The 19291-nt window shown below is 36.5% G+C and overlaps 1 protein-coding gene across 2 annotated transcripts in view; it reads right to left on the bottom strand.

Annotated features, from left to right (window-relative positions):
- Positions 1 to 19291, bottom strand: part of LOC116993786 (pleckstrin homology domain interacting protein) — a 110223-nt gene that overhangs the window by 7264 nt on the left and 83668 nt on the right. Inside the window, exons 28-39 of one of the 2 annotated variants that reach the window (XM_033054801.1) lie at positions 16815 to 16926; positions 16532 to 16593; positions 14813 to 14968; positions 12404 to 12524; positions 10536 to 10661; positions 8472 to 8544; positions 8031 to 8081; positions 7598 to 7747; positions 5977 to 6129; positions 1935 to 2098; positions 1179 to 1459; positions 696 to 857 (exon numbers count right to left, since the gene is read on the bottom strand). In XM_033054801.1, coding sequence (XP_032910692.1) covers positions 696 to 857; positions 1179 to 1459; positions 1935 to 2098; positions 5977 to 6129; positions 7598 to 7747; positions 8031 to 8081; positions 8472 to 8544; positions 10536 to 10661; positions 12404 to 12524; positions 14813 to 14968; positions 16532 to 16593; positions 16815 to 16926 — 1611 coding nt within the window. Of the gene's footprint in view, positions 1 to 695; positions 858 to 1178; positions 1460 to 1934; positions 2099 to 5976; positions 6130 to 7597; positions 7748 to 8030; positions 8082 to 8471; positions 8545 to 10535; positions 10662 to 12403; positions 12525 to 14812; positions 14969 to 16531; positions 16594 to 16814; positions 16927 to 19291 lie in introns of those variants that run through there. The other variant, XR_004417358.2, reaches the window with a different exon arrangement.

The raw sequence follows: 19291 nt of genomic DNA, 5'->3' as shown, positions 1-19291 counted from the left end.
CCTGCTTAAAGCATCTTCCTAACAGTTCAAAGCTCCTTCATAAACAGGAAAGCTTTCTGACTAGGAGATTTTATTTCAGCCTCCACAGAAGCTTTGAATTTTAAGGTATTCTGACATCAAAAGACCAAGCAAGCTCATGCAGGAGATTTCATGAACTAGGTCCAAGCAGGCCATTCAAATATACTAAATAGAACAGTAAACACTGGATAGGTTCTTTTGCTGTGCCAAAAAATGAAAGAATGAATTTGCAGCTGGGATCTTCTGATCCTTATGCTTGTTGCTGCACAGAATGCCATCACAATCAGTGCTACTGAGCCAAATATAACCCACAGAAGTTTTATGTGTTTTAAACACACAGGATTTAAAGTGTGAACATGCAGAAGTCTGCTTTGGAATTTAGGAACTTTTAACATGAAATTTGTAATAATTTAAAATAAAGGTACAGATATGTTAACTCTCAAAATCACCTAGACAACAGTTATCACACCGTGGAAATGGTGTTAAGAGAAGTCAAACCCACACTAATTCATCAAGAAGGAAACAAATGGTGACTGAGTTGCTCCACTAGATTTCCCTATTCTGCTAAATCATAATGCATTCTAATTTCCCTACCCCCCCACCAAATTACCACAACTAAAGTATAACACTACATCAATAACTGAGGGTAGGGAGGAAGTTACAGAGAAATTTGGTACCTTGTGGATTAACAGTGGAAGATTTTACTTTGCGCTTGATTTGTTTCTCTTTCTCTGGATTTTCTTTTGTGGAATTATTCCTAGTGTTATGACTGTAATCAGGTGGGGTAGGGTTTGATACAATATTCTGGTTCTTGGAATGTTTGGTTGAATTCTCCAGTACTAGAAGGATAAAAAGAAAAAAAATTATCAAGTCAAGCAGTTTGTACATTCAGACTTGTTGGGCTAAAATGGAACTTATGTTCTACTACAAACAACTTGAGTCAATGATCCAAAAGGGAAAAAGCTTCCTAAATGAAACAACATAGCCTAACTTGTTCAATTTTCCTCTGAAGAGCCTCAAAGGCCCATCAGTTTGAAAACAGAACCAGTCTTAACTGTAAGAAATATATTAGATATCCAAAGAGCCAGTTTTATCTTTAAAAACATTCATGGCTTAATTTAAAAAACAACCAACCCAAAACCAAAAACACCCCAACTTGCCTGACTTTCCAGACCCTGCAGTAGTATTAGGTTTTGTAATTAAAGGCTTTATAGTTAAAGGCTTTGCTCCTGAAGAAGTAGATGGTTGCTCTGCAACAGCCACATCTGTTGTCCCCCTATTGCTTCGAGTCCGCACAAGGGAGGAGGCCTCGGCGGCTTTTCCATTCATCTGAGGCGGAGCATGTCTCAGTGCTGTCGACCGTGCAGGTGCAGAAGATGATGAAGTAGCAGAGGTTTCTGCCTTCAGCTGAGGTTTTATTAATCTCCTCTTCCTTTCAGGGCTGCAAAAGGAGTAACAGTTTGTATCCTGGATGACCACCTTGTCATTTTACAGGAATAAATAAAATTAAATGCTAGTGTCTGAGATTGTGGGAGTAAAACAATCACCTCTGCATGAAGTATGTTAAAAATATGGCATTTACTGTGGAAATTCATGTAAGTTGTGAGCTTCTGGAAAGTGAATCTTTACAATAAATATTATAGTTATATGACAAAGCATGATGCCATCACTATCCTAACGATGCTGTTTTACTGTACACATTTAGCAGTTATTTGAATTTTAAGCACTTACACTAGGATAGCTCTAAGTAAAGTTTAAAACTCTTCCACATCATAGGAACTTGCATGTCAAAGCTACCATTCTGCAATATAGGGAATAGTAAAGGAAGTATTAAGAAAAAAACACACTATGTTTTATTGTTTAGGTATGTCAAAATTTCACAGCATTACTTGAATATTGTAAAGGAATTATTGTACCTGGATGCAACACTACTGGAAACTGAGCTGCTTCTACTTCTTTTTTTCCTTCGTTTCTTTATTGTATTTCTTTTATGAAAGCGTAGGGCAGATTTATAGTCTGATAAAATAGAACTTATGTGTTCTTCAAAGAAAGCAGAAAGGCGCAAGCTCATGCTGTAGATCTAAAAAAGAAAAGCCAGTAAACAAGTTTTATACATCTCCAAAGCATCTTTTTACTTATTTATCACCGAACAATAGCTAGAAAAGTAAAAAGTGAATAATACAGAAATGTTTTAGGGAAATTTACAATCTGCCTCAACAAATATATGCTAACCTATGTGTAGGTTTGCTTTAATTATTTTCATGGTTTTGAAAAGTGTGTCACAACTGGAGAATGCACAGAAAAGGAAAAATTGGAAAAGCCAGTTTTTTAGTTGTTTTTCTAGGATGTATCTCTTGATAGTTTCAACAAAAATCACAAAGAGAGATCCTTAACGTAATTTTACTGTATCATATCTAGGGTCAAGAAATCTTATTTTCTGCTCTAATAAGTTGCATCCTTATATCCTATATTTGGACATCAGTCTATTCCCTTTATATATGAATTGATACTACAAGTAAGTCGGCTGCAAAGGTACAATAAATGTAGAGGATTCATGTATAGTAATTTCACGATTATAAGCCATATCTGATTATAAGGTGCACGTTACAATACAGGGTGTGATAAAAGGCATGTATTTTATCACCATCTGTTGAGGGTGGGGGCAGTGATCCTCATCTCCACGGGAGACATTCTGCTAATGAGCCATCCATTGAAACCAGGCAGGGCATTGTTCTTTATCTTTTCACAACCCATCCTTCCTCCACCGAGTCATTTTCTGCTAATGGTCCATTGAGTCCCACTGTGTGACTGATAAAATTACTGCATCCCATTGGAAGTTGCTCCAGTCAGGGGGAAGAGCCCAACATTTCTTACCAAAATAAAAAGAGAGGTTTTGGGACACTAAGGGAGCCCCTTTCTCCACTGGACTCCAGAGGAAAATGGGATTTCTCCACATCACCTCTGGATCTCTGGAGGGAAACTGCACCTTGTACAGGAGCACTGCTCCAACTGAGCCACATCTGTCACTGCAGGAGGATGCAGCCACCATTTAATGGGACTGCTACCAACACTCTGCCTGACGGGTGTCAGGTTGTACTCTGACTTTGTCAGGGTTTGGAGTTTGTTCCTTTGTAGTACTGTATTTCTATTTTAATTTCCCTGGGAAAGAACTGTTATTCCTAATTCCCATATCTTTGCCTGAAAGCCCCTTGATTTCAAAATTATAATAATTTGGAGGGAGGGGGTTTACATTCTCCATTTCAAAGAGAGGCTCCTGCCTTTCTCAGCAGACACCTGTCCTCCAAAATAAAACAGTAATTTTTTGTTCTTTGTCCATATATAAGCCGCACCTGATTATAAGCCGCACTTTGGGTTCGGACCAAAATTTTAGTCAAAATGGTGCAGCTTATAATTGTGAAATTACTGTAGTTGCACTTTTTTCCCCCCCATCTCTAGACTTGGATGATTTACAGAGACTCCTAAATTCAATAGTTCTCTTCTTGCTACAATTATAAGGGGACTTGCTTGGGAGCCCTATCTCTGGGGAGTATTTTAGATCCTTTTGGCCCTCAGGCCTTGCTCCTCCACAGAGCACAGTAGGCTCCTGTGCCCACCCTCCACAAGTTGCTCTTAATTCTAGAAACGGAGAAAAACACCAAAGTGACCTGTCTAGGTACTTTAAGGAGACACAGCACCTTCTATGAAACACAGACACCATATTGAACCAGTTCCTGCTTAATGGCACACCAAAACATCTGAGTGTAAATCCTGATAGGTTTGGCAGATTCTGCACATGTTACTGGAGAAGGCATGCAAAGGAATGTGTGTCTGATGTGCCAAGTTAAAAAAAAGAGAAGCTGATGACTTCAGGTTTACTGCTCAAGAAAGCATCAGTGGCATCAGTTTACTGTTCCAGAAAACATCAGTGACAAAGATGCTAAAAATATAAGTGCATGACATACTAAAAACATCACATTCAACTGCATGTTGCATGCACTGAAAGCACATCAGTTCTAGAATATTGAAACTCTTGACATTAGAACCTTCTACTTTACTTCTGAGTAAAACAAAAAAAGACAAATTTATTACTTTATCAGTCTGAAAGAAGCATGAAAGAAATGAAAATGACAAAGGAATCTATGAAACCACACAAAGCTAATGTCAGGTATGATGAGGTCAAGCACAGAAAGAAAAACCACAAAAGAATCCAGACCTGCCCCAAACGCCCTGCCATTTGCTGCAACTGAAAGAGTAGTTCCTTTATGGGGTATGGCAGCCTCAACAGTGGACGGGCCTGTTGCTATGGACTGGAGAGTAAGCACTGATCCTGCTAGCCACCTACTAAAAAATTTGTGCCCAAGTCTTAAAACAAGTCCTAATGATTACAGTAATTTCACGAATACAAGCCGCATGGAGTATAAGCCGCACTTCCGGTGCGTCGACAACGTTGATGTCTTTGTCAATAAATAAGCCGCACCCCGAACATTAGCCGCACTTTCGTTCGTAGCGAGGATCCGTGTGCAACTTTCACAAATTGGCCAATTAGTAACAGGATCGCGGCATAGCGGGGTTTACTGGCTGGGCGGGGCCAGGCAGGCTCAGCCTGCTCATGGTTGCCGACGGGGCCGGGTGGCCCAGCTCGGCGCTACGGCTCGGCAGGGCCGCTCAAGGCTGGCCGGGCAGTGCTGCCGCTGCCGGGTTCGCTCGCCCCCCCCTCCCGTCTGCACCACCGCCGCCACGTTTGCTCGCCCTGGCCGGGCGGTACTGCCGCTGCCGCCGCTGGGCTCACTCTCCCCCCGCTCCCGTCTGCACCGCCACTGCCGCGTTTGCTCGCCCTGGCCAGCACTGCTGGCCCCCTCACCACCAGGTTCCCCCACACTGCTGGCCCCGATTCTGCTGGGCTCCCCTGCACTGTTAACCCCGGTTCCGCTGGGCTCCCCTGCACTGCTAGCCCCAGTTCTCCCCGGCTTCCCCGCGCTGCTGGCTCGGGCTCTGCCGTCCCCCTCGCCCTGCCCTGCTGGCCCGGGCTCTGCCACCTGCCCCCCACACCACTGGTCCCGCCTCTGCCAGGCTTTCCCACCTGTGCCGGGGCCGGCTGGGCTCCAGCTTGGCTTGGGGCTGCCGTGGGCTCTCACTTCTGTGTTGGCAGCTTTTAGAATATTGTTCACATATTAGCCGCCCCTGAGTATTAGCCGCACTTCTGGGTTTCCACCAAAATTTTGGTCAAATTGCTGCAGCTTGTATTCGTGAAATTACTTTAACTTGCTATTTAGAACAGCCAAATATAAAAGCTGTTAATAATTCTGGTCTTAAAACCTAACAAATTAGTAGAAGAAAAGCTACACAGAAGCCTTGAACATGTGTAAATATGCATCTATAATTTAACTGCTATCAGATACTGCACCTACTACTAGCAGAACATCTCAGTACAAATAGCTTTGTAAGCTGACACTGTCCTGTATCCCAGAAATCCTGAGCTTCATTACAATCCTACTGCATAATGGTGAACAGCACAGAATTTCAACATCGTCTTCTGTCTGTACCTGGACATTTTAACTTAGGGCAACTTTCAGAGTGGAGGGGCTCCCTGTGTGTTTGTTTTCAAAACCTGTTTTCTTCCCCAAAATAATAGTTAAATTTCACTATTGTACTCATAATCCTGCTTCTACAGAACTTTTCTTCCCTGTGGTTTTCCTTTTTAGACCCACTTTCTAATATTTACTTTTGAAACACACATGCAGAACATCAGAACGTTTGCTATTTAAAGAGCACACATTCCTTTCCCTTCAAATATAAAGCTGTAGTAGTTTCTCAGAAACATTAATATTTTAATATTAAAAATAATACAGTTTGTTTTTTAAAGGCATTCAAATTACACTGTCTCTCTGCTTTCTTAGTCTTATATTTTTCAGATATAAGTATTCTTTCAAATAACAACAATGGGAAACAAAATCTTACCCTTGATCTTTTACTTGGTGTATAGGCCTTGGAATTGCTGAAAATAAGTCTCACATCTTTACATAACTCCATTGGTGACTCGTAGTTGCCAGCTTCCAGTGTTTCTCTAACAGTAGCAAAGTCCATAGGAGTGTCAATAATGTCTCTATAATCCTGTTCAGAAATGTAAAGCAATTTATTACAAATTTTTCCCAAACCTTACTGTATAATTTTCATTAGGATGATTTTGATAAACTTCAATGTTAAACCAAAATGTCCTCCTTTAACAGGTATGGAAGACTGCTGAAGATATTTTGCCCTTTTCCACAAATATACAACATATCTCCTTGCAGACATACTCAGCACGGTCAAGGTAGCAGTTAATTGACAGATGATTTAATTCACTTTATAAACCGATTTACTGATATGCAGAGCTCAGAATTTTGTGTCCTAAGGGTTGCATTACTGACACACTGACATGAAGATAACAGTGATATGAAAGTGTGACTATAAGTGTTCTGGGTGGTTTAGCAGCTCAAACTTAGGACTAAGACTAATACTGTTCTTACATATTAACTTTAAAAGTTTGAAAACTTGAACCTGACCAGAGGCTTATCACATCCTTTCTGAAACCTGAGCAGTTTCCCAAATAGAAACTACCTGACAATTTATGAATGTAATGAAGTATTAAGAACTCCATAGGCTTAGGTAGGACCCAATTCAAGCTAATGACAGAACAATTCTTCCAGGCCATGGAAGAAACAGAGACATGTCCATACAAGAAAAAGCTTAAATACCAAATTTAACCAAAAAGTTGAAGCTAATCCATCAGAGCAAATAGAACCTGCAGGAGTGCCTCTGCATGTTAAGCAGGTTTATGACACCAGGGAGCAGTGTATTTCATGCTTAAGCCTAGTACAGTGTTCTCTATCAGCTCATCTGAGGATCTAAAACACATAGCACCACTTGTAGTTGGCTAAAGCATAAAGTTGAGGTTACTTTAAAAATAATGGTACCCAGTGGTTGCAGAATTGTCAAGACAGATCTACTGGTGACTTCTAAAAGAGAAGCATTTCTTTTCACTACTTGAGACAGTTAATTTCACCCAAGTCAATCACCCTGGAGTGATATTTTACTGAACTTAAGATACACTAGAAGGAAAGCAAGGAAAATCTTTGCTTTATTACTTGAAGTTTCCATACAATCTTACTTTCAGTTTTTATACTGTGAAATGAAACAAATGATCCTTGACAACATATCACATGTAACAACCAAATATATGCATTTCATATACATGACCATTTTTCAGTCAGAGAAAAGACATCTTAATTGCAAAAGCTGTAACTTACTTTAAAAGTTGTAATTTACTTAATAACATAAGCATCCCTGAATATGAAATATTTTCCAACAAAAGTATTCGAGAGAACAGAGAAGTAATATTTATTTTGCAATTAGTTAAAAAAACAGTAAACATTATTAAACAAGTGACAATGAAGTGCTAAAAAAAATTCTGTCACTACAGCTGCCTGAAGTTTCAATTGAAAGAACTGAAAAAATGGTCAAAGTTAGGAAAAAAAACCCCCATCCAACCCACCACTTAACAACTGGATTATAACCAGTCATCTTGTTCTAAAATACTCACTGGATACTCAAGAAGATCTACGGGTTGTCGAAAAGGTTCAGAGTCTTCACACTGAAAAATGAGATTCAGCAGCTCCTGGCACTGCTTCTTCCATGACTGAATGTCATATGACTGAGCCCTGTTACGTAGCCGCCGCTTCGGCTGATGATCCTGAAATGACCATATTGCCTGGTATATATTAAATAAACTAGCTGCTTTTACAAAATCTAATGGAAAAGTTACCCACAGGATGTAAATGGATTCACAACATGCAGCAGCACAGAAAGAAATACTTTTACGTTGAACAGCTCAGAAGAACAACACGCTACTAAGTTCAAAGCTTTCAAAAAGCTGACATAACACAATACTAGAAATATTACATTCCATTGTTTACAAATACATTTCAGCAATTGTAGCACTAAATATATAAATTAAAAAATTTAAAAACATTTACCTTTCTTTTTCTAGTGGAAGTCCCCGGCACATTTGTGTCTTTCTCTTCTTCCTTTGAGCAAGATAATGAGTCACATAAAAAGGTTAAAAAATATAAGCATATATGAGTAGGCGAGTTCTTTTATAATTTAAACTTATAATTTGAGTCTTTACAGTCCTACCCCCATCCCTCTGAGAAGCATTTCATGTGACTGTCAATTTTGAGAACTTCTCAGAAGTCTAAGCAGCATACCCCAGCAAACTATTAAAGCTCTCTGCACTAAAGGAAGAGAGGAGGCTGGATTTTCACCCAGTTTTCCAGCTGACAAGAAGAAACATTGTCCTGACAGAAAAGTACACTCCACTTCCCAGCAGTGACTCAAACCAGTACTTTCATCTTCCAGAGGACAGACAGCAGTTTCTCCAGTATATTGGTGCCAATGCCCAAGACACCACCACATACCTCATCAGAGTCAGACAACAGTTTCTTCTTCATTGCATTGTACAATGGAATTACGTCATAGCAGCTCTGGTCTCTGTAAAAAGAAACACAAGCTAACTTTTATTTTCTATCATCATCTGTGGAATCAACTGTAATTTGCCTAGGAAAAGGAAAATATTCATGAAGCCATTCCCAAATAAAATGAGAATGTGTTTACTGCTAAATGAATACTAAGAGAACTGAAGTAATAAGTCAAGCTAACCATCTGCTCAAAAAGTTGTAAAATATAGATCACTTAACAGTGCGAATGTTTTAAAATTAAAATTCATAACCCTTACCATGCATTTGTCAGCATCAGAAAAATCTAAACCCATACTATATGAAAGGTTTGAGGCCCATCTAGCTTTGCAAGGAGCATTACAGTACATTCATTGTACAAAAGTGCAATTTAATAATTTAATTTAGCACCCACAGTGTATGACATTTGAAATGCAAGTGTGTAAGGACTAACACTGTTATTGTGTAAACCTGCATAATTAAATCAGCAAAACACACTGATTTTCAATTCTTGATTAACATATGAAACTCCTCTACAAAGGAAAGCTCAAAGGTGTTCTACTATGTACCAATACAAACCACTGGGAAATAAAAGTGGTTTGTAACACTTTTATCACTTGTAACTGTAAATACGCAGCAACTCCACACTGGGATCAGAATCCATAATATGGGCTACTGCCATTACCACCAGAACAGCTGTGAGAGAAGGTAAAAAAATAAACTAACTGCAACACCTACCCCCCATTTTCAGCACTTTAAGATACTTGGATAACTTGAGAAACCAAGACAGAGATTCTCAGAGGCATGTAGATATTTCATTCTCATTAGAACCATGGGCTTTACTTTCTATTATCTAAGCCTTCTACCTTACAGTTATAACCATAAAAATAAAATCTGGGCTTTACATTAATAGTTAGTTCATTTAAATTAGTATCTTAATAGACTCAAGCTATAGGCCATTATTAAATAAGAATATCCACTAATTTAGCTAAGCCAATTAAAAATATACACTTTGAAAAACTCTGAGCTACACACACTTTGAAAAACCCTGAGCTGCTTAATTAATCAGAAAAAAACCCCATGTAGAACAAAGATGTTAAAGAACAAAATTAGTAACAGAAAGCCCTTTAGATATATCTCTGTTTCTAATGGTGTATATGTCACTAAAATTTTTAACATCTAAAGCTGTTAAGTATTTTACATTCTCCAGCAAATATCAGCAATCACAGGCACTGAAGAAACTGAAGATTTATTTATGGAGTCAAAGTCCTAGATTTTCAAGTACTAAACAGAATTCTAATATTTTTTAAGAACACAAAATAAAAAATAACAATTCAATTTAAAATAACAGATTCAATTTAACACTGACAAACTAAACCACTAAAAATTTCACAATTTTTGTTAAACTAATGAAGTATCTTGCTGTGTCTACAAGGTGGAAACAGCAGCACTCATTGTGTGCTAGCAAACCAAGGCAGTGGGCACAGTAAGTTATTACAAACTTTAGGTCTGTAGATGTGTCCGTTGACTGAAAAATCTTAAATATTTGTCATTGAGTTTGTCTATAGATAATAACAGCATGTCTGAAAGACACCTACAACTTCAGTTGACTACAAAGTCTTTAATTTTTACTTTATATACATATACAACAACATTTTCAAACCTATTATAAATTATAATCTAGATTTTAGAATGTTAACATAGCCAGTATTCAAATTCAAAATTAAAACCTCTAACTTAACAATTAATATATCTGTAACTCCATGAAGATACTCAAACTCTTTTTTATCATTTAGGAGGAAGTCTCTCAAAATAAAAAGCCATGCCAATCCATGCCACTCAATGTATTACAGAACTTGTTTTGTAAACTTATGAATTCTTTGTCAACATAAGCTCTATTCTATTCTGCCCCAACAGCAGACAACAGATTTATTTAAAGTGAAGAACTATCTTACTGTAAAATCCAGATCTGAAAAGGCTCTTACCTTGGTAAGAGATAGAAATAATAGACCTACTAAAGCAACTCACTTTATGAAGTGTAGCAGAAGATCTGTGACAAATTTGGCAGCTTTGACAATAGGACTTCCGGGCTCATTAAACGTGCGAGTATTGTGTTCGATGTACCGCACTTCCCACATTAACGAAGAAAGGCGCCTGCATCCAAACAGTTGGCAGAAAAGGAAAAAGAAAGGAGGACAGTTTCTAGCAGTTTATATGAACAGGGGGGGAAAAAGTTACATCCTTCTTCGCATTCACCGTTGTTTTCCATTACATCAGAGAATGTGCACATCGGGTATGCTGCCCTAAGTGAGCAGCAGCAGGCAGCTTCCTCTGGCTTCCTGTTCCCATGTTATATTCTGTGGTAATCTATACAAATGGCTTCAAGAACATACAGCTGACACCCCTCAGGAAAACTCAGCTGTGACACTTCAGCTTTTATTATTCCTTTCTGATATATATAACCCATCCTATATCGCCTTTGAACTCAGTTAAAAATTAACAAAATAGTAATAAAAATGTTTTAGAGTATATCTTTTTCTCACACACAGACAACAATCAAATTTCCCTGATTTAATAATGTAACCATAGAACAGCCACATTATAAAAAATTATGCACAAAAGCAGAATAACTGCAAAAAATAAATCCAAATCTAAAAAGTAAAATATAAAGATAGTAAAGACTCTGACAGCACAAAAGTTACTTTTAAGCTAAAAAAAGAGCCTGAAAAACTACCAAAAATCAAAAATTATTTGAACAATCCACTAAATGCAAAAAGGAAAAAAGAAATTACAAAAAAAAAAAATCACTGAAAAGCACAACACAGTGTGGTAGCTTATTACCTAACTAGGCCTCGGCAATAAAAAATAGCAATAAAGTCCAATTTATTGAAGGTGTGCTGATTACCAAAAATAACTGCTTACTCTTTTGACAAAAGAAACAAAATCCAGCAAAAAGTTCTCTCCATCTGACAGAAAAGAAGCGCATTATAGAAAAGAAAGCTGGATTACCTCACATAACACAATAAACACAGAATTCAATATTGCAATAGAATGGTAAAAACCAGAGGTGCTTTATTGAAAATGAAAAAGCAAATTTAGTTTAGAATTCAATCTTCATTTAGCATATATAAAGCACTGAAAATTAACTTTGAAATTTGGCCCAAAACAAAATCCTATCCATATTTATTCAAAAGAAACTAAAGGACACAGATTTTCAAACAAGAAATATAACAAGAACTCAAGGAAACTGAAGCAATTTAAAGAACTATACTCCTATATAGATATTTGCTAAAAAAATAAAGAAACCACACCAAAAAAAGCACTAAAACAAAACAAACAAATAAACAAAAAAACAAACATTAAAAAAACCCACAGCAATTGCAATGACAGTTTAGGAAAACATCAAAACAGTATCAAAATGCATAAACTTATTTTTGTTGAACTCAGAAGTTCAACACCAATAATTTAAGAAGTCAGATTTTGTTTAAGTGATGCAAGAATATCTTTTAAGCATATTAGGACAAAAAAACCCACTTCAGATATTTTTAAGTTTTCTCTTATTAAAATTATTTTAAAAGTACTTTAAAAAAAGTATTAAGGGGAAACTTAAAACTTTGGACCAGAAGTCACTCTACTAACTCTGCAATTTGAATCTCACATGGAACAAGTCATTTGCACAATCAGGAATTTGAATGCCATGTAGTTCTACAATACATTTTGGAGATGTTCAATCCTTTTTTGATTTTTAGAAAATGGAAACCTCGATCAAGGATAGATGATGAAAGAAAGTAAAAACGCACACCTGTGCCCACCTCTTAGTTTGGTATGACAAGTCAAAGAGCTACCAAAAGTATAGCTGCTGGTAGATCACAGCAGAACTGAGACTTGGGTCTAACCTGTAAAATCTGCTTTCCAGTCTTTGCTTAATGGTACTGAGGTCCGTGGGATATGCCACAACAGTGCAATACATTGGGTAAGCTTGAAGATCCACTGGTGCCACAAATGCACAAGCAACATCTAGATGGGAAAAGAAACAAAACAAACCACAAAACCCCAGTGTTACATACCACAAAGTTCCACAGCAGTTTCGAGATTCACCCCCCTGCAACAAGCTACTTCTTCATGCTTGAAATGTATAGCAGTTTTCCAAAAGTAACAATAACTACTCTAGATATTCTAAATGATTTTTGATACTCTATTTAGAGTGCTTGCTGAAGTGTGTGCTGTACATCCCATTGCTGCAGTGACTGGGTGCCCATTCTGTTATGCATGAAGCACCACACTCCCCAAAGGCACAGCAAGTGCACATTTGAAAAGTATAAAAATTATACACAGATGAAGGCATGCAATTCAGTGTCATTATTTACAGCATAGGCTCATTTCATTTCACTTTGTATTGCCGCTCTCATATCTTCAAACAAAGCAATACATTAAATTCCTGCCATAAAAGTCACAGTGCTATTTCAGCCTCTGTAAGATGTAGATAAAATCCACGCTCAAAGTAAAACAGAAACACTCTCTCCTGTCCCTACCTAAAAGCAAAGAAGCCTTCCAAAACCAATCCAATATAGTGCTAGAGGACTGCTGAGCAATTTATATCTGTGCACCTGAACAGCCTTTTTCCCTCCTGTAATTAGAATCATCATGTAGGCTTAGACACATCATTCTAACATCTACACATCATTCTAACATCTTATATCTCAAGGAAAAACACTGCAATACAAAACCAGAAAATCACCTTTAAAAGTCTCAAAAGTCTTTAAAAACAGAAAATATGCTACTGCTAGAAAGACCACTCTTCTTCTAAAAGCTGTTTAGTTACTCTTTTGAATGTTCTAGTAACTGCTACTTTGTACCACTGTGTACCACACTTGCTGTACCCAAATCCCAAACTAAGTGGTCCGCTATACACCATAATGCAAAATGTAAAACCATTACTCTTAAATGGCACAGCAAACCATCTCCTCAGGTTTTTTTTTTAACATAAATCTCTAATTTGTTCTACTGCACTGTACAGATAACTCCTTTGTTTAGGAAGCTTCTTATGCAGCATGCCATCAAATATACCATATGTGATAGATAGACAGGTAATCAGAATTATTTCAAGAGGTAAGAGCTTTTTGGCTTTTTTAAAACATCTTACCTTGCATCAAGTGCTTCAAAAGTCAGTTAAATGAAGTATCTGTAACTTTTATATTTAATGCATGACCATTGTTAGTCCAAAACCTACGACTGCTGATTGAACACATTTTGATCCCCATAAAGACATACAGAACACATCATTCAGGCTGTATTTACTGATGGATCTCCACCCAGACATCCATCTTTGATCAGGTAAATTTTGCAGCAATGCGTTAAACATTTTAACAATTACAGTAATTTCACGATTATAAGCTGCACCTGATTATAAGCCACACTTCCAGGTGTCAGCAACTTTTCGTTCTTTGTCCATATATAAACCCCACTGGATTGTAAACTGCATTTTTGTTCACAGTGAGGATCCCCGTGCAACTTTGACAAAGTTGCCAATTAGTAACAGAATCGCAGGATTTACTGGCTCAGCTCGGGGCCACGCGGGCTCTGGCTCGGCTCGGGGCTGCTGTGGGCTTGCACTTCTGGGTTGGCAAATTTCTGAACTTCATGCATATATTGGCCACTCCTGAGTATAAGCCGCACTTACGGGTTTGGATCAAAATTTTAGTCAAAATGTTGCGGCTTATACTTGTGAAATTTTTCAGAAGCTGCCTGTAAAGAATAATTGCTCCACAACCAAAGGGCAAGTAGCTTTCCTAAGGTAATCAATTACTTTTCCCTCAACATTTTGTGTAATTAAGGAAATGTGGGGAAGAAATCAGGAATTAGAAAAGGTCATTACAGGGAAAATCCACACATAGATATTCATTATCTAAGTAAATCTATGCTTTTTGTCCTCCCCCACATCAGCCCATAATTTAGTTAATATTCACTTAATCATAAAGCTTTTAATTTTAATCTCAACATGAGATTCTGATAGCTGAAGTTAAAAAAAACAAGTACTTGTTTCTAAAATATAAAACACAAACCCCTAGCATATGTCAAATTACCTACCAAAAAACAACAGTTACCTTGGGAAAAAATTTAGGTTTCATAAGTACTCACTATAAAAAAAAAAACTTTAAAACTGTTCAATGAGAAAGTTTTGTTCCAATTAATCAAGAGGTTAAACGTGTATTTTATTACATTCATTTTGGCAATTTCAGAAGTGCACATGATCATAGTCTGAAAAATATAAACCAAAAACATTTCCCATATTATTCAGAATTTACCTAGAGTCATAAGTTGGTTTATCCCTGCAATAATTCTGTCACACTCTTCCTCTCGGGTCCTGGAACCCCACTCTCCATCCAAAGGTTTGTAGAGCAGTGTTCTACGTTCATCATCAGTTAAAGGAACACTGGTTCCCAGTTCTTCTGGAAATACAGCTGCAATGTAATATGAAAATTAAATAAAGCATAAATGTTTGTATCTTGTGTAATACATATGCCTGTAAATCAAAGACACCATGAAATCATTTTTACAAATGAATAGCTCTGTATTTGCTCAAAGACATTTTGGATGTATCCATTATCCTTTCTGAATAATCCTCTGCATTACATTTAAATCCTTACAATGCAGTTTGGTGTAGAGGTCCTCCCTGAAGATTCATCCTCTTCCAAATAGCTAATTGTAAAACTTATTTTAGAACCAACTAAGACACTAATATATCACAGTTAAAACTTGTGTTTTGGTTATGGAGTTATTCTGTGTTTAAAAGCCAATATTATTGGTAATAAGTTATTTTGGTAAAGAATGGCAGATGATTTCCAGATGGAGCTCAAGATTACTTGGACATTGCTGCTAAAACATTCTCCAGGTAGCGGTTCCTATATTGTCAGTTTTGAGTTCAAATGCCAAAAACACTTCCTGAGTATGCAAATTAATAGTGTTATCACCTTAGCATCTTTGAAGACCTACCAATTTTAACAATTTAACAGCAGATTTTCTAAGTATGATGTTAAGCAGTCCTCTTCACAACTTTTAAGAGGGTAACATATAACAAATGTTGATATTTGTGAATATAGAAAAAAAATCAGGTTCAGGTTTAGTTATCTTAAATCAGTAGGTATTCTTTAGCTGAAAATGGTTTCTCCTTTCTAAAGACAACAGGAATTGATGTCCACTAAAAAGAAAATGGGGTGGTCTATTTTAATTATTAATTTTAGTCATGTTATCACTAACACCTGTATTTTACTTATGACAAAGAAATATCTATTAAAAGAAGGATTGAATCCAAATAAAAAGTTGAAATGAACAGAAATACAACTTAAAATAATTAATAATTATTTATGCTTACTTTTGAGAAACAATATTATTAAATATCTCATAGAAAACACAAGGAAAAAATGCTGATTCTATTTTGCTTTATAACAAGAGTTCTATGAAGTCTTGGAAAAACCCAACCAACCAACAAACTATGGAAGAAGAAATACTTGTCTTTGAACATGTGAACAGTGCCTGTGCTATGCTGTCCACTCTGCAGCATGTGTATCTGCTATATGTGCTGGACCAGAGGGAGAGAAGAATCCTGTATGACCAAACTCTTTCACAGGCATGGGTTGCATCTGCAACACACCGAATATCTGCAGAAATGCTGACATATCTTAGAGTAGCCAATTTCCTCAAGCTGACCTAGGGCAGGGGTTTACCTCCCTAATTGCACTAAGAGTTAAGTTTAACTGTACATTATCTATAGCAATTTTTGTATTATTTCTATTTTCAACATCACTCAGTTTTATCTAGCATGGTTATTTTTTCACAGTTCTTTTATCTTGATTCACTTTTAGTTTAGTAATTGATTTAAAGATATTCTTTAAATGCAACTGGTTTGTGGGCCTTCCTCCCACTCCCAGCAAAAAAACCAGGATTGTTTATGTAAAACCATATAACACTTTTGTTTCTTCTTAGAATATACTTGTAAAACAAATTATATTATTAAGGTAACATACCATTACTTGGTATCAGCTCCATGTCCCAAGGGCTCATCTTCTCAGTATCACCATTGTCCCAGCTTAAAAATAATCACACTTAAATTATCTACTAATATTGTTTCAACAATGCAATTATTTAATGTTTGTAACAAAATGTTAATTTATACAACACAGAATACATTGTAATAAACTGGTACAGTGAGATACATGACTGAATTTAATGAAAGTAAGTTTCTCAGTCAGTACTTCAAATGAAGTAACTAATTAACATTAAAAAATTGAAGAAGATAAATTTGCTAACCAGACATTGTAGCACTGAAATAAGCTATCAGGATAATCAGGCTGAAGAGGTTCCTGGCTTTCAATTGTTCCAAACCACCAAGCATCATCTATCACTGACCTGAAACGATCACCTAGGTAAGAACACAAGATAATTTCATCAATACAAGGCATGTTACCCTCCCAGAAAAGCAGTTTTAGATATATCTGGATTGATCTGGAATACAGAAATCCTTTTGAACATTTACAGTTTCAGCAGGCAAGCATGAGCCAATGCTCAGTAAAAAAACAATAAAACTATCAAATTCTTTCTGAAAATTGTTTTTTAACCAAAATGGAAGTTAATACGACATTTTAGAAAAATAACGATTTGCAAATCTATGTATTCTTTACTTATGAATTTATTTCTTAATTTCACATAAAAGGTAAGACAATTCAATGCTTTAAGATTCCTTTAAGACTCAAATCTACTTGCATTAAATACTGCATGCTACCTTAAAATGACTGAGTACTATGACACTTCTGTGTGGGGAATATTTTACAAGCTGCTGAGCTTGTCCTCCTTAGTTTCTGAAGTGCTTTTTCAGCAATGCAAATGTAACTCAAGAGGTTCATTCTCTTTGCTATGCAGGCAATCTGACTGATAATAGAATAAAATTTATTAAAGCTTGTTCAAAAAGGTTAGCAAAGTAATTTACTATGACTTGCAATGGCTTTACTACCACAAAGCATTTGCACAGCTGAGAAAAAAGGTCAGAAGCATTATTAAAAAAATTATGCATGAGAATGCATGCATTACACACCATCATAAATGCTACCATTTTCTACAACACATGCCACAAAATTAAGAAACAATCTTAGTGTAGTATTCTGTTCAATACAAGGAAAAAAGTAATTTAAGCCTGAGATTCTAAGAACTACACATTTTTATGTTCATGGGATTTGAATATATACACACTCTCAACTGCTGGCATATTTGTTCCATTTCAATATCCACCCTCTGCCCAAATGCTTGCTGAAGTTGTCTGAAATAATAGGAAGTAAATATATTTTTTAAAATGGTCTGCCTTTTTTACTGCATATTTTAAAAAAAAATTTAAATTTAATGGATCACAAGTAATTCAGGACAATTACAAAGCTTCTATTAATAGTCCTAATTGTGCTGAATAGAACCAAGTAAACCAGAAATATCTGAAATGCAAGATCAAAAATTTAAATAAGGGTTGATACTTTATTTTAAAATAATAATTTGTTTTCTGAAGATGTATACAATTAGTTTTCCAATATGGCCTTCCCTAGTGACCAGTTTTACAAAGAAACATGCATAGGTACAACTAGGAGTGACTTCACTGAGCTGGACATTAAGCAGATCAAAACCACTTAAAGGGGCATATACTGGCAACTGCTTCTAAGTCCTTAAGAGCCACAGCATTCTTACAGACAGCATGCTAAAGCAGAAAACAACGTGAGTGAAAGAACCACCTCCTGAATCATTACTTTCCCCACATCCTCTGTGCTTCCTCATCTATGCAGAGAGCAGACCAAGATCTCTCATAAGAACATGGCTCCAGTGCCGTTTTCCAGAACTGAGTATCCCTGCATAATGCTCACTTTAAGATAAGCAAAAATGTATGCAAACTCACAGTGGCTGCTACATAAGAGACAGGTATGCACACCTAAGACATGCAGCTGAAGTTCCAGGAATACTATCAAAATAGCTCTTAGTCCAAGCATTAAACTCGAAGTTAAACTATATGAGGATTACAGATATGCAATAAATACAACCTGAATGCAAATAACCTGTAATTTCAAATTTTATGTTTGTGCCTTCTAAAAGGATTCATATATTAATATCAATTTAATATTTAAAAAATATAATAGACAAGCAAATATTCTTCCCTAAAAACAAACAAAGTCCAAACAACAATAAAAATTCATATTTTTTGCATTGGAAGCTCAGTATAAGGTCCTGGTACTTTCAATACTTTCAGTGTAGCTTTGATTTATTCTAGACTGCAAATTTCTTGAAATACAGTACCAGCTCAGGAAGCCTGGTTAGGCTGTTCAAAAACAAACTGTGGCAATAATTCTTCTGCTGCTGGCATGATTTTCTGCAAAAATATGGCATGGCAGAGGAGGGCAAGACTGCAGATCCATAGCCATGAAGAAATAGCATCAACCTTGTCACTTATGAGATCTTTAAACTGAAAAGGTCTTCGAAAAAAAAAAAAAAGTTTACATTTCTTATTGGATCAGAAGTCTAGGGTCTTTACCAAATTCCCTATAGAACTGAAGATAAGCTGTCTTTCAACCAACATAATCTGAAGTATCAGATGACATAGAACTTATTCCTGTGGTATCATGTAATTTATACATCTACTGCTAAGGCACAGAACCTAAGGATATCAAAGGGCAGAAGATTCATTCATTCCATTGCTGAAAGGTGATCTTTATCATCATATGGAAAAGATGACTAGGAAATAGACCAGACTGGAGAGC

The sequence above is a fragment of the Catharus ustulatus genome, chromosome 3, assembly GCF_009819885.2.
Source record: "Catharus ustulatus isolate bCatUst1 chromosome 3, bCatUst1.pri.v2, whole genome shotgun sequence".
Taxonomy (NCBI): Eukaryota; Metazoa; Chordata; class Aves; order Passeriformes; family Turdidae; genus Catharus; species Catharus ustulatus.
Note: the sequence above shows the minus strand (reverse complement) of the source record. Positions and strands in the feature narration are given on the sequence as shown.